Genomic DNA, 12,088 nt, shown 5'->3' on the forward strand with positions numbered 1-12,088 from the left:
CCTTTACAATAAACATTCTCTGGGCACTGAATTCACCTTTTAAATGTTCTTCTTATATGTATTACCAGCCATAGAAAAAAAAGTATGTAAGACTTGCCTTCAGGACGGCCTCTGCTTGCTCTTGGTCGTCATTGGAGACAAACTGTCCATCTGTAGGTGGTTCAGTAAGAGATAAGACTTCGGGACCTACTTTTAGACATTCATTAAGAGCAGTCAGTTGTGTGCCGTCCTACCGTGTACTTCTGAGTTGTTGAAATGTGTCAGGGAATGGAAGTCCTCTTTGGACCCGTCCTCTTCCTTTATAGGGTTGAACGTGGAGAAACAGTCTCTTCTGCAGAAGATGTTGGATGCGGGGTCAGGCTCATCTTTTCTGTACTTACAGAAAGCCTCTAAGAAGACACGGAAACGAAAGAAGTTTCAGAGCACAATTGACATAAAGTTGCCCAAACCCATAACTGGAAACAGTATCATCCCAAAAAGTAGGTAAGTACATTGATAATGTATTCAGGGACAGACCATTAAAATAGTAGGCAAAGACCAACATTTATTTTACAGGTAAATACTGCTAAAAACATTGCAGTGGAACACAGTAAAGGGGATGTGTCCTTAACTACCTCTTTCAGTGTTTTACAATTCTATAAGATGTCGAGGAGGCGGGAAAAGAAAGAGTGAGGCGTTTCTTAGGCACAGGGTTAAGGCACTAAAGCTGACTCCTCACTGGAAACTGTCGAAAACAAGAACATGGTGTCCTCTGAATGATGTCCCACTTCTGGCTTTGAAGTTAACGTGCGCCCTACAGGTCCACTGTTATTATGTGAGTGATGGATATCTATGTGCACCCCTATACTGGGGAGTGAACCTTGGTGTTGCATAAGACCGATGGCAGACTCATAAACGATGGCCTACCTGTGAATCTCTCCAGTGGAGCGTTCATGCCTGGCGACAGAGAGGAAAGTCGGCTTTTGATGTCAACATCAGACTGCTGCAGACCTTTGAAAAGAACATTTTCATCACATGTTAATTCACGGGGCGACCCTGTAGTAGATCGGATCAGTGATCAGTTTCACTCAGAAGTTGTACTAAATGGAAAACACAAGGCTTGTTATGTTCAGTTCTAGCATTCTATTAGCACATAATAATTGCTTGTGGACATGCTGTTGGTAATGTGACCATCACAGTTGAGTTTATGGGGGGACTTTCAATGCTTGCCTTTCCTTCTCCTTTGGCTCTTGGCGCTAGGCAGCATGACATACACCCTGAAAGCGTTGCTCCCTTTCTTCATGCTCTTGTCGTGCAACTCCCTTACGTCTGGCAGAGAGTTGAGAGCGCAGCGGAAGTTCGCTTTCCATGTCTTTGGGTCCAGGTTGTCTATGCCAGGTTTGTGCCTGCCTTGGGTGCATGGGAAGAAAAGTTCACTATCAAAACAGATGTCTAGTGATAGGTCACCCGCTTCTGTTTGAGCATGCCTGTTCTGGCCCTGGTTTTGGCATAGATGAGGTGACCATGGTCCAAAAAATCTCGTCAATAAACACCCAGTGCAAACACAGGTGGAAAATCCTATGCTCTAAAGACTGCGGTTTTGATTAATCCATTGCATTTGTTTTGGTCAAAACATGCTACCATTGCTTTCAGCCTGTGATTGTATCCAACTGCAGAATACACACAAAAATACACACACAAAAATAAACACAAAGATGCACCGATTTGACTATGTGAAGCTTCATTGCAACTTGTATTTATCTAACCTGATCTGAACTTTTTAAAGGACTGATAGAATGTTGTTGTCCTTGGCAGGGAATTTTGGTTAACCATAGCGTAGACATGAACATTCCATCACCTCCAGTAAGTTGAAATTCTGGATTCCATGTTTGCTTCTTGCCAAAGTGTTAACATTTACCCAGTCAGGGCTTTTCATATAATTCTAAGCGTGGGACTTTTCCCCTTTGGTTATTTTGAGCATTAGAAATACACTGATTTTTTGGGGAAAATAAGGTATAAACAGTTAAGGGACAAGTACAATCATAATGGTAAATAATCAAACCAATAGGACTCAAAAACCCTGGTAGTCAAGCAAAGTTCTAGTACAGGCTGGTGTACTTCAGTAGTTCAAATGTTTTTTTTTTGTTTGTTTAATTGATTAAACATGATTATAATCACTCATTGGTTCTACTACTGTACTAGTAGTCTACTAGTGTTTTTCAAGGGACCTATGACTTTGTCTTCTACATTGTTGTCTTGCAGCATTCTTTTAGCTTCCACACATTGAATAATATGTCCACACATTGAATAATGAGGCCAAACAGGAACATTAGTCGACTGCAGACTGTCACAAGCACAAAACTCTAGTGATTGATGGGAGTGCTTGTTTTGGCTTGGCAATGTGATATTTACGCATGCAACTGGATCTGCATCCTTAGACAGCATGCTTGACGTGGTGTAATTACAGATTTTTGCCCATCAGTGTGTCTGAACTTGCCCCTTACCAGTGTGAATTGCCCAGTTTCGGAACAGAGTGGCGTCCTTGTCTATATTCCAACCATGTCGAGCAGCATGTTTCCATGGGATCTGGAAAATCTTGGCTGGCTGTTGGAGAAACCATAATTTTTTTCAGTGCGCAGATCAAGGCATCTGCACATGTAATTAAACAATACGTAGAATTGTTCAAAAGACAAATCTTAATGCTATTGAAATCTTATATTAAATCCAAGAGATTAGGACCGGATGAGAAGTATAAAGGTGCTTCACCAAAATGAATGTATCAATGGACTAGTCCTTAACCTTGATAAAAGTACATTGTATCTAAGAGCTAAATGTCATATAAATACAACTCTAGTTCATTCAAAATAAAGCGACTTTCACAGGTCTGAATACACTCTGTGTGCACACCAAAACTGGAAACTATCATGGCCTGTAAGCTAGTTAAGATTGTAACGTTGGTCAGAAGTTATGGCACATAAATCACATTTTAGGCGTTAATCCCAGCTCACCTCGTCAAGCCACACAACCCCAGGGTACTTCCCAGAATGAATCTGTTCCTCCAGCCAGGGGCGAAGTCGTAGACGGCCTTGGTGCATCCTTGATTGATGCCTCATTGGACCATCAGAAGTTCTCCCCGCGTTCAATGCTGACCAGGAAACAAAGCAGGTTCAGGTTTATCTTTCCAGGAACTAATAAACTCTCACCCCATTGAAAATTGTCATTAGTGCATTTTTTCAAGCAGTTCTTTTGATGGGAAATCTGACATTCAAACCCACTCAATAAAGTCACCTTTTAGAATAAAAAATGATTATTATTGAAAGATGTTTACCAATTCAAGAGTGAAAGAGCAGGCATGTAGATGAAAGCGATCCAAGGATGCAAGTCTTACCTCCTCCTTAGTGTGTAGACTTCACAGTGCTTCCTAGCAACACTCTGGACATTTCAAAGCTTGACAGATCAGAAAAAAACTGTTGCTGGTTAGAGCTGTTCTCCTCCACTTACGGGCAAGGCTGAGGGTGACAGTCAGTGACTCACCTGCACCAACAGGTTTCCCCTGCTTCTGGTTCACTACCTGAGCATTTCTGAGGAGCTCTGACATATACTTACCCTGATGTTTTTTTCCCTCCAGTGGATCCCTCCTCCCCTCTACACGCACACACTGTGATGTGCTTGCAACTTTTCGTGTTGGCGATGAGCCTTATAAAAGGGGCTTGCTTCTTTGCTTCTTTTTCACCACACTCAAGTAAGCAAAGTTTGAGTGAGGTTGAGTTTCTCAAGTTTAATCAAAACTGAAGAACAGAGAACATAACGCATCTACACAAAAATTATTTTACCTACAATTCATAAGACGTTTCTAAATTCAGCCTTGTTGATTAATTTCAGATGACCTACCACAACCAGTCCAGGGAAATGGTAGGCAAACATATATGTGTTTGTTCTATATCCATGACAGAACTAGTACAGTCAAAGAGTGAGTAAAATGCAAACTGAACAAGTTCCTTTACTTAAAGGGAAATAATGATTGACACTGCTTTTCAATCTATTCCAGGGAATATGCATGCACACATTACAGTTATCAGTTATCAGAAGGGATTGGGGGCAGACTAACTAACTCTTGGCGGCTTTTAAATACAATTACACAGGTAGAAAAATACTCTGAAATGTATCTGAAAAATAAGTAACTGAGTGGTGTCAAACCCTAACTAAAATGTGCAGCGGTTATCAGAGGGAGTTGGGGGATGGGGGTGGCGGGGGGGGGGGGGGGGAACTAACCCCCTCCTGACTCCAGGGGTCCAGACCAATTGTACAGTATGATTACAAATGAACCATGATAAGGGAATTACCTGTTTATGCCAAACAGCATCAAACCTTACACGATGCCAGGAAGTAACCCGTTTAATATATTTAATTTGTGAAATGTCTTCCTGCTTCCTTGGAATATATATATATATATATACTGTATTCAACGTTAGAATATATATACTGTATATACTGTATTCAGCGTTAGAATAAGAGGGTTCAGGCCCTGGGCTCTGTTAAGCGACTTGAGACAATTGTATTGTTTTGGACGCTTTATTAATTGAATATATATATATGAGGGTTTGTTGGTTTTCCCTAAATCAAATCTTAAATCAATGGGAGATCTGATGCCTGCTTGGACCAGATTGAAAACTAATTTTTGTACTGTGGCTTTCCTCATCTGTTTATAATTCTCTTGTCCTTCTCTCATTCTTTTATTTTATTGCTTTTACATGTCTGATATGTTTTAATTATGTCTTTAAATTATTCTAACATTCTTGTTTATTTTACTGTCAATTGATTCACCTCGAATGGAAAGCACTTTGGTACAACTCCTGTTGTTTTAAGATGTGCTATATAAATAAACATGACTCGACTTGACATACATTTGAAAAGGGACTACCTTGGAATTTCTCAACATGAAAAAAGCATGGTCCTTTCTCCAGAAAGGGATCAGGAAGTCTTAAGATACAGTCACCAATTTCACACCCAATGCGTGCCATTCAGAAATTTCCGTTTCCGAAATCCTATCGTTACAGACAACGATAAATAAAGCAAATCGACGCAGGCTATATCAGGCAAAGTAGCCTACTTTAGGTTTTACATTTACATTTACAGTTACTCATTTAGCAGACGCTTTTGTCCAAAGCGACGTACAACAAGTTCACATTCTTAAATCAGCATTTTTTTATTTCATTATAACGTTGATTATTTTGAGGCGACTTTACATCACTGTCATTCAAAGGCACTTTTTAGGCTACATTAGCACGAGCTGATTTATTTGTTTAGCCTACATTGCTTAAGGCTCCCGAACAAGTTTGAGAATATAGGTTTCGACAGCACGTATCTGAATGATTAGTTAACTTTATGTCACTTCGAAAATTCTTTTTATATGTGTTTGTACATTGGCTAAGGTCATACGGTCTTGCTGGCTGTCGAGGACCCAATGTTAGTGACTCGAGTAGCCAATGTAAAAACAGTGTGTTTATGTAAGTTACTGGTTGTGAAAAGCTATGTGTCTGGTGTTTAAGCAAGTAACGTAAAACGTCATGAAACTATGCCTGCTACACCACTAAAACTCAAGCTGTAAAGTTTAAGTTAGGTCACAGCCAGTAATGTTATCTGACTACAGTAATGGGTCAAGCAGGTGATATAGGACATAACTCGTAATACTAATGAATGTTTACCTGCATTTATTAGAGCGTTTACACATTGTGTTCACATTAAATCATTGCATTTGGTGACCTATGTCTTTAATAGTAAAACAACATTCAAATAAACTACACCTGCAATGTTGTCATAAGCAGACAAGACTGTTTATATAGACTTTTATTGTCAGAAAGATTGCCATAGAGCTCAGCTGTTACAGGTATTTTGCCCACCGAAGTGTTGTAAACTGGTGTTGGGGCTTTCAGTGCTGGATAATCTGAGTGGTACTGCCCACCTGCGTGGTGCTACGGAAACGGAGAGAGTTCCCTGACGCTCAAGGAAGGTATGTGGGGTTCAGTCCTGCACTTCAGACTTGCACTTACTGGAATATGTGCAAAACCCTACAGTGACCCACAGTGACAAACCGTTTTGGTAACTTCAGGTGAGTGTCCAAGTTCTTAACTATGCTCTACCCATAAAAACTCTTAATCACGCCATTCATGAACAAATAAGTACCCATCTAACATTTATGACCCCATCATTGTAGTGTCAAAAGGTATCTATTGACACATTGTTTTGTGTCAAATGACTAACTTTTCTGTGAAAAGAATTCTATCTAATTTGTCATCCCTCACAGATGTCATGATGTAGGTCAAAATTCAAGTTAAAAACTAAAAAAGTACAACAATAAAACAAACAACAAAAAAACTTGCTTTAAAAACTAAAGCAAATTATATATAACTGAATAACTGTTGAAAATGAATATCTAGTGCCCATATTTTCTTCATCATACGATGAAAAATGGAGGCTCATGATTTCTCTAATGTATCTGTTTAAGCGAGTCAAACAACTTTGAGCATTTGACATTTACCTTTTCATTACCATAAAAGTCTGTAAAACTTGTTTTCCAAGGAGATGAGAATTACAGAAATGTTGGAGGAGAACTGGAACCACCCACCTATATAACAGCGAAGCCACCTTGGCTCAAACACACTGCTGTCTTGTGAAGGAGGAGATGGCTGAGGATTCAAAGAGCTCAGATGAGGAGGAGAAGGAATTGGACCCAAAAAATCTGAAATTCAGGTATCTGTAATTATTATTATTACTTTTGACTTATTCCCTATTTACAATGTCTTAAATAATCATGTATTATTTCTCCACATGATCAGCCAACAGTGAAGAAATAATAAATCACTGCAGTAAATATGAGACAGAAAGTTTGACCAAGTTCAGAATCACGCTAATGGAAAATGACCTGTCCTCTTTTAAAACTCTCAAATAATTACCTGGAATTGCAAGAGACATCACTAATCTAATTCTAACTGGGAAATGATTTACATATAATGTAATGTATTTGCAATATCCATAATGTATGTAGTATTAATGTATTACTCTGAGCAGGCTCCAGGTTTGGCTGTTTAGGATCTGTGTTATTGAGCATGTTTTTTGGCTTAAAAGCACCACAGTGATTTCACTTTGAAATTACGTATTTAGAACACGAAAGAATACTCATTGCATTAAACTACATTTCAAAAGAATGATTGCTTTAGAGCATTGGACTTCTTACCTTTAAGCAAGATATTTTGATTCATTTGTTTATCATCTTATTATATGTTAATTTCAATATCCTACAATTCGGCTACAACCAGTAAGACACCTCACATCAGTCCAACCCAACAATTGGCATTTTGAAATTCCCTGAAACTGGCCTCTGCTTCCTTGATGACTTTTGTTTCTTTGTCAGCGTTGGCATTTGTGGAATTTGTGCCATGCAAGTTTTGCCCGAAGGTCTATTGAATTTATTCATGCTTTGATGATTCATAGGTTTGCTTGTTAGGTTTTGGCATCTATAGGAATTTTTTTAATTAAAAAACAATAAATCAAATCATAATCATAGTCTAGTATGTATGCTATTGTATATAAATATACCGTATTTTCCCAACTATAAACCGCACTGTATGTAAACTGTTCCACAGTATTTTATGTCATTTTATAAAACAAACCTATGTATTGACCACACCCATGTATTAACTGCAGTTTCAATGATACATTATCCGGTCACCTAAAACTAAATGCCATGTTGCCACTACTACTTAAATGGCAGAGTACCATTTGCATGACATGATAGCTAGTTATCTATCTGATGTCACAGTTTCCTCAAAATTATAATAGGAAAAGATAGAAACCTTCTTGGTACCTGTGCAGCTTTTAACACAAGTTCATATTCACATGGGTTCATATTGATTGACACTAGCAGCTGCCAACTATGAAGATGGTTCCCTAAACTCAAGATAGCTAGGATAGTTAAAAAGCTATGATGGGTAGAAACCCTCCGGGTGTCTGTGCAGCTTCATATTAACACGAGTTCATATTCACTTCATATTAAAATGACTTTATACTACACATGCTAGCAACTACCAACTGCTAAGATGGTTCTCAAAGCTAAAAATAGCAAGTAAAGTTCATAGCTAGGTTAACTGGCGTGAGACCTTGCATGTTTTACACACCTCTCTCTTGACCTCTCTAATAACAGGAAATCATGGGACTGCGCTCGGGAGGTGCCCATAATCCAGAATGAACAGAAACCAAGAAAAATCCTGTACTTCATTCATCTGCTGGTCACCTGCCTCACAGGTGTCGTCATGTTTGGACTGGCATTTTTGAGCAAAGTAAGACATTTACAAATTCGGCAACGCTTCTATACCAGTTGGTCGAACAGGTGTTGATAACACTACAGTCATTTCTTTGATACCAAGGGAGTGCACATAGTGATAACATGTATACCTAGGCACTCCAAGTAGCTTAGCATAAAAGAGTCTACCAAATGAATACACAAAGGGAACTTTTCATTCTGTTACAAAATTCAGTCTGTTTCCTTTTTTTTCAACAGACATCATTTTTGCTCTTGATAACAATAGCAAACCCTGATGGAATCACCATTTCAACAAAGCCATACGTCTCACTGTTCATAGGAGTGCTTCTCATTGCGCCCAGTGTGTTAACCCTCTTCAAGAACGGTTGGAAAATTTCTTTCAAAGACTCCAAGACTCCATCAAGACAAACATTGATATGGGTAAATAATGCTCAAGCTTAAAATTGTTTGCAAACCATAAACATTCTTATCTGGATTACAGCTGTCATGATTCATGTTATATACATAGCTCTATTTCTCTTTCACAGGTGATCTTGGTCAACATATTTGTGTCTCTGGGAGCTGCCGTGCTTGCCCTTGTCACAATGCCACACTTTGACATCCTAACAAATGTAATGATACTGAACAGCATAGGCATATTATCTGCTGTCTTACAAGTAATTGCCAATGTAAAATCCAGGGGAAGAAAGCGATTTAGTATAATTTCCTTGGTTGCGGTCATTTTACTTCTGGCTGGGTATGCCCTATTTGCAACAGGCTATATCAGAGAAGCTGGACAGCAGCTGTCTAAGAAGGACACTGCTTTATATATTGGGCTAGCAATAGCATGCACGCTCTGTGTATCCTGCAGCTGGTGGGAAAACTACGCAGGCCTGTTTAACATTCCATTCTTCAAAAAAGCCACCGAAGATGTACAAAGAGCCACAAACATAGTAGGTATTCTCTCAAGCATCATCCGAATAGCTGTCACCGCAACAGTGCTAGGGGCCTACGTCAAACTCTCTGGCCATGAATGGGATTGTGTGCTGACGGACGTCTCATGGAAAGATAAGGTGACTGTCTTGAGCCTGTTCGCGATCCAGACCATCTCCTCTGCATTGTGCCGCTGGGTTGCTGTCGCTGCATGCAAAATGAACGCCGTCCGGCGCAGCTTTTTGTTCCCAATGTGGTTCGTCTCTCCAACGGTTCTGGCAGCGTTCGTATTGTTCATCTGGATCCCCTTTTCCAGTGATCTCGATATTGCCCCATTACTAAATAATTCCTTCCCACTCTACTGCCAGCATGTTGTTTTTGTGTATAATGTATCTGAAGTCTTCACCCCATTTCTTCAGAGCATTGACACATTTGATCTAATACAGACAGATATCACCCATAGCCTTTGCGCACGGCCCATGTTTTACGAAGGGGATGCTTTAGGCCAAGGGCTCCTGGCCAGCTCTGTGATCAGTTGGTGGTTGGGCCTGGTGCTGTGCACAGTCTATATCAGCTTCCTGAGGTTGAAACGCATCCAGAGGACGCGGCAGCTGTTTGTGCAAAGCCTCTACGAAGCAGCCTTCATTGATCAGTCTATGCTCCTCAACACAAGATTTGACCTTCCCAAGCTCAAACACGAAAAGTATGTCCACACTAATAGACTTAATCTTTAAGTAATTTGTGTTTGTAACTCCAAAGTGTAACAGAGGTCCCGCCAAATACCAAACAGTAGGCCTATGATTTCAAGAAAAGTGTTGTCTTTTTTGACAGGGAGAAGGAAATGATGACCATCTACATGTGTGCGACCATGTGGCATGAGAACCTTGATGAGATGATGAAAATGCTTATCTCAATGTTCAGGTATATCTTAATCTTAGAAATGAAGGCATGACTGAATCCTACTATCATTTAATAACATTTTGTTTGTAAATTTAACACACTATTTGCTCTTTGAAGGATGGATCAATTCAGGCCCAAGAGAAATGAATTCAAAGATGTGAGTTTCGAGTCTCACATTTACTTCGATGATGCTTTTCAAGATGGAGAAGATGGAGAACATGGAGAAGTTGGAGAAGATGGAACAATTGTGAAGAAGCGTTTCGTGAATGAATATGCAGAAACCTTAGTGGAAGTGATCAGAGAAGTATACATGTAAGACTAACTCCACCTGCTGCTTTGATTGCTCTTTTTTCAGTCATACACAGGAAATATGTTAAACTCTTTGTGTTATTGGTTGGGGAATTCATCACACCCAATTACTCATACTCAACAACTTAGCCTAAGTTTTATAATAACAGGGTGCACTACATCCATCAAAGCGATCTTTAACAATACTAGGTATAAAGTAGGGTACGAACCCTGGTCACCCCTTAGGTACTCAAACAAGGAGTCTGTGAGTGCCTCAGCCATAACCACTGGCTCGATTTCCCAGCCCCCTCAACTCCTTTAAAAGACCTTTGAGATACTGTCCTCGAAAACCAAAAATTCCAACTGCCTCCCCTCCAGCAAGTTGGCTTTACCCCACGCTTTCCAACTGTCACCTAACCCAAACCCTGCTATTCTACTCTATTGTACCTGCCCGATGATATCCCTATGCTGTAATGCTCCTTGTGCATGTTAAACTGTTTCTCATGGATTCCACTTCTTTCCTGTTTTCACCATGGAGTTCTTGACTTCTGGACTGTGACAGTTGATCTTAGAACATTCGAAGTCCTCCACCTCTGGTCATCTGGTCATCTGGTCAAAACTCCGGACCAACCTCTTTCTACCACACTAAAGAAGATTTTTCCTTCCACATCTCATCAAACTATGAATGCAAACAGTACTATTAATGGGGGGAAATGGTGTTTGAATTGCGAACATTATATATTTTGAATAGTTACATTATATATTTGCTGTCTTTTTGTTTATACATACAGGATTTTCATTGAAGAGGACACAAGCACGTTTAAGGAACCAACTGAAATTGCAAATCAAAAAATCATTCCAACACCCTATGGTGGCCGACTGCAGTATACACTACCCCACGGCAACACACTAATAGTTCACTTTAAGGACAAAGTTAAAATTAGGCATAAGAAGAGATGGTCTCAGGTAATTTTTCAAACCAAATTTGTATGACTGTCTGCATCAAATATAAGATATAACAAAAATAAATACTTATCACAGTGTTAAATTTGTTAGTATTTCAAGATCATTTTTAATGCATAATGATTAGAGAGACACTGAGTTCACTGGTTAAGGAATAACACTTTTCTCCCACAGATAATGTACCTGTACTACCTTCTGGGATGGAAACTCCACAGGAGATTTTATCAGGATTATGAGAATGGTATAGCCAAGATGACTGTGGAAGAACATCTGAAGGTAGGGGACAAAGGTGCTATTATCATCAAAAAATAACAGAACACATGTCCATCCCTGACCAAAGATGGACAGTTCACTTCACTTGGTCCCCGGGCGCTTCAAGCTGCCCACTGCTCCTGGGGGGTCCTTGAGGAAGGACGCTCCAGGATGGGAAAAAGCAGAAAATAAATTCACCTCGACCTCAGGCCTACCTCCGTGTGTGTGTGTGTGTGTGTCCTGTGTCGCCTCCATATATGCACGTGTGTGTTCCAGTGTGTCGTGTGTGCTATTAAAAACCTGACAAAGGTCTTAATTATAATTATAAATGCTCCATATTGACCAACCAATACAAAGACATCTGGTTATCTATTATGCCAGTGGCAGACAGTTACATCTGTATATTTTCAAGCAGCAGGAGTTTTTAAAACAGTGGCTGGATAGGTCATGGCTAAGATCTTAATTAGTGATTTA

General features: G+C 39.7%; 2 protein-coding genes across 2 annotated transcripts; one reads left to right on the forward strand and one right to left on the reverse strand.

Annotated features, from left to right (window-relative positions):
• Positions 1 to 1,042: 1,042 nt before the first annotated feature.
• irf1a (interferon regulatory factor 1a) lies at positions 1,043 to 3,113 on the reverse strand. Its single transcript, XM_031579596.2, has 3 exons — positions 2,988 to 3,113; positions 2,484 to 2,583; positions 1,043 to 1,389 (listed from the first exon to the last, which is right to left on the reverse strand). The coding sequence occupies exons 1-3, from the start codon at positions 3,090 to 3,092 to the stop codon at positions 1,199 to 1,201; spliced, it is 396 nt and encodes a 131-aa protein (XP_031435456.1). The 5' UTR covers positions 3,093 to 3,113; the 3' UTR covers positions 1,043 to 1,198.
• A 6,698-nt stretch (positions 3,114 to 9,811) lies between these two features.
• LOC122133411 (chitin synthase chs-1-like) lies at positions 9,812 to 10,427 on the forward strand. Its single transcript, XM_042709579.1, has 2 exons — positions 9,812 to 10,132; positions 10,229 to 10,427. The coding sequence occupies exons 1-2, from the start codon at positions 10,053 to 10,055 to the stop codon at positions 10,425 to 10,427; spliced, it is 279 nt and encodes a 92-aa protein (XP_042565513.1). The 5' UTR covers positions 9,812 to 10,052.
• Positions 10,428 to 12,088: the final 1,661 nt, after the last annotated feature.

This window comes from Clupea harengus, chromosome 13, assembly GCF_900700415.2.
Source record: "Clupea harengus chromosome 13, Ch_v2.0.2, whole genome shotgun sequence".
NCBI classification, from domain to species: domain Eukaryota; kingdom Metazoa; phylum Chordata; class Actinopteri; order Clupeiformes; family Clupeidae; genus Clupea; species Clupea harengus.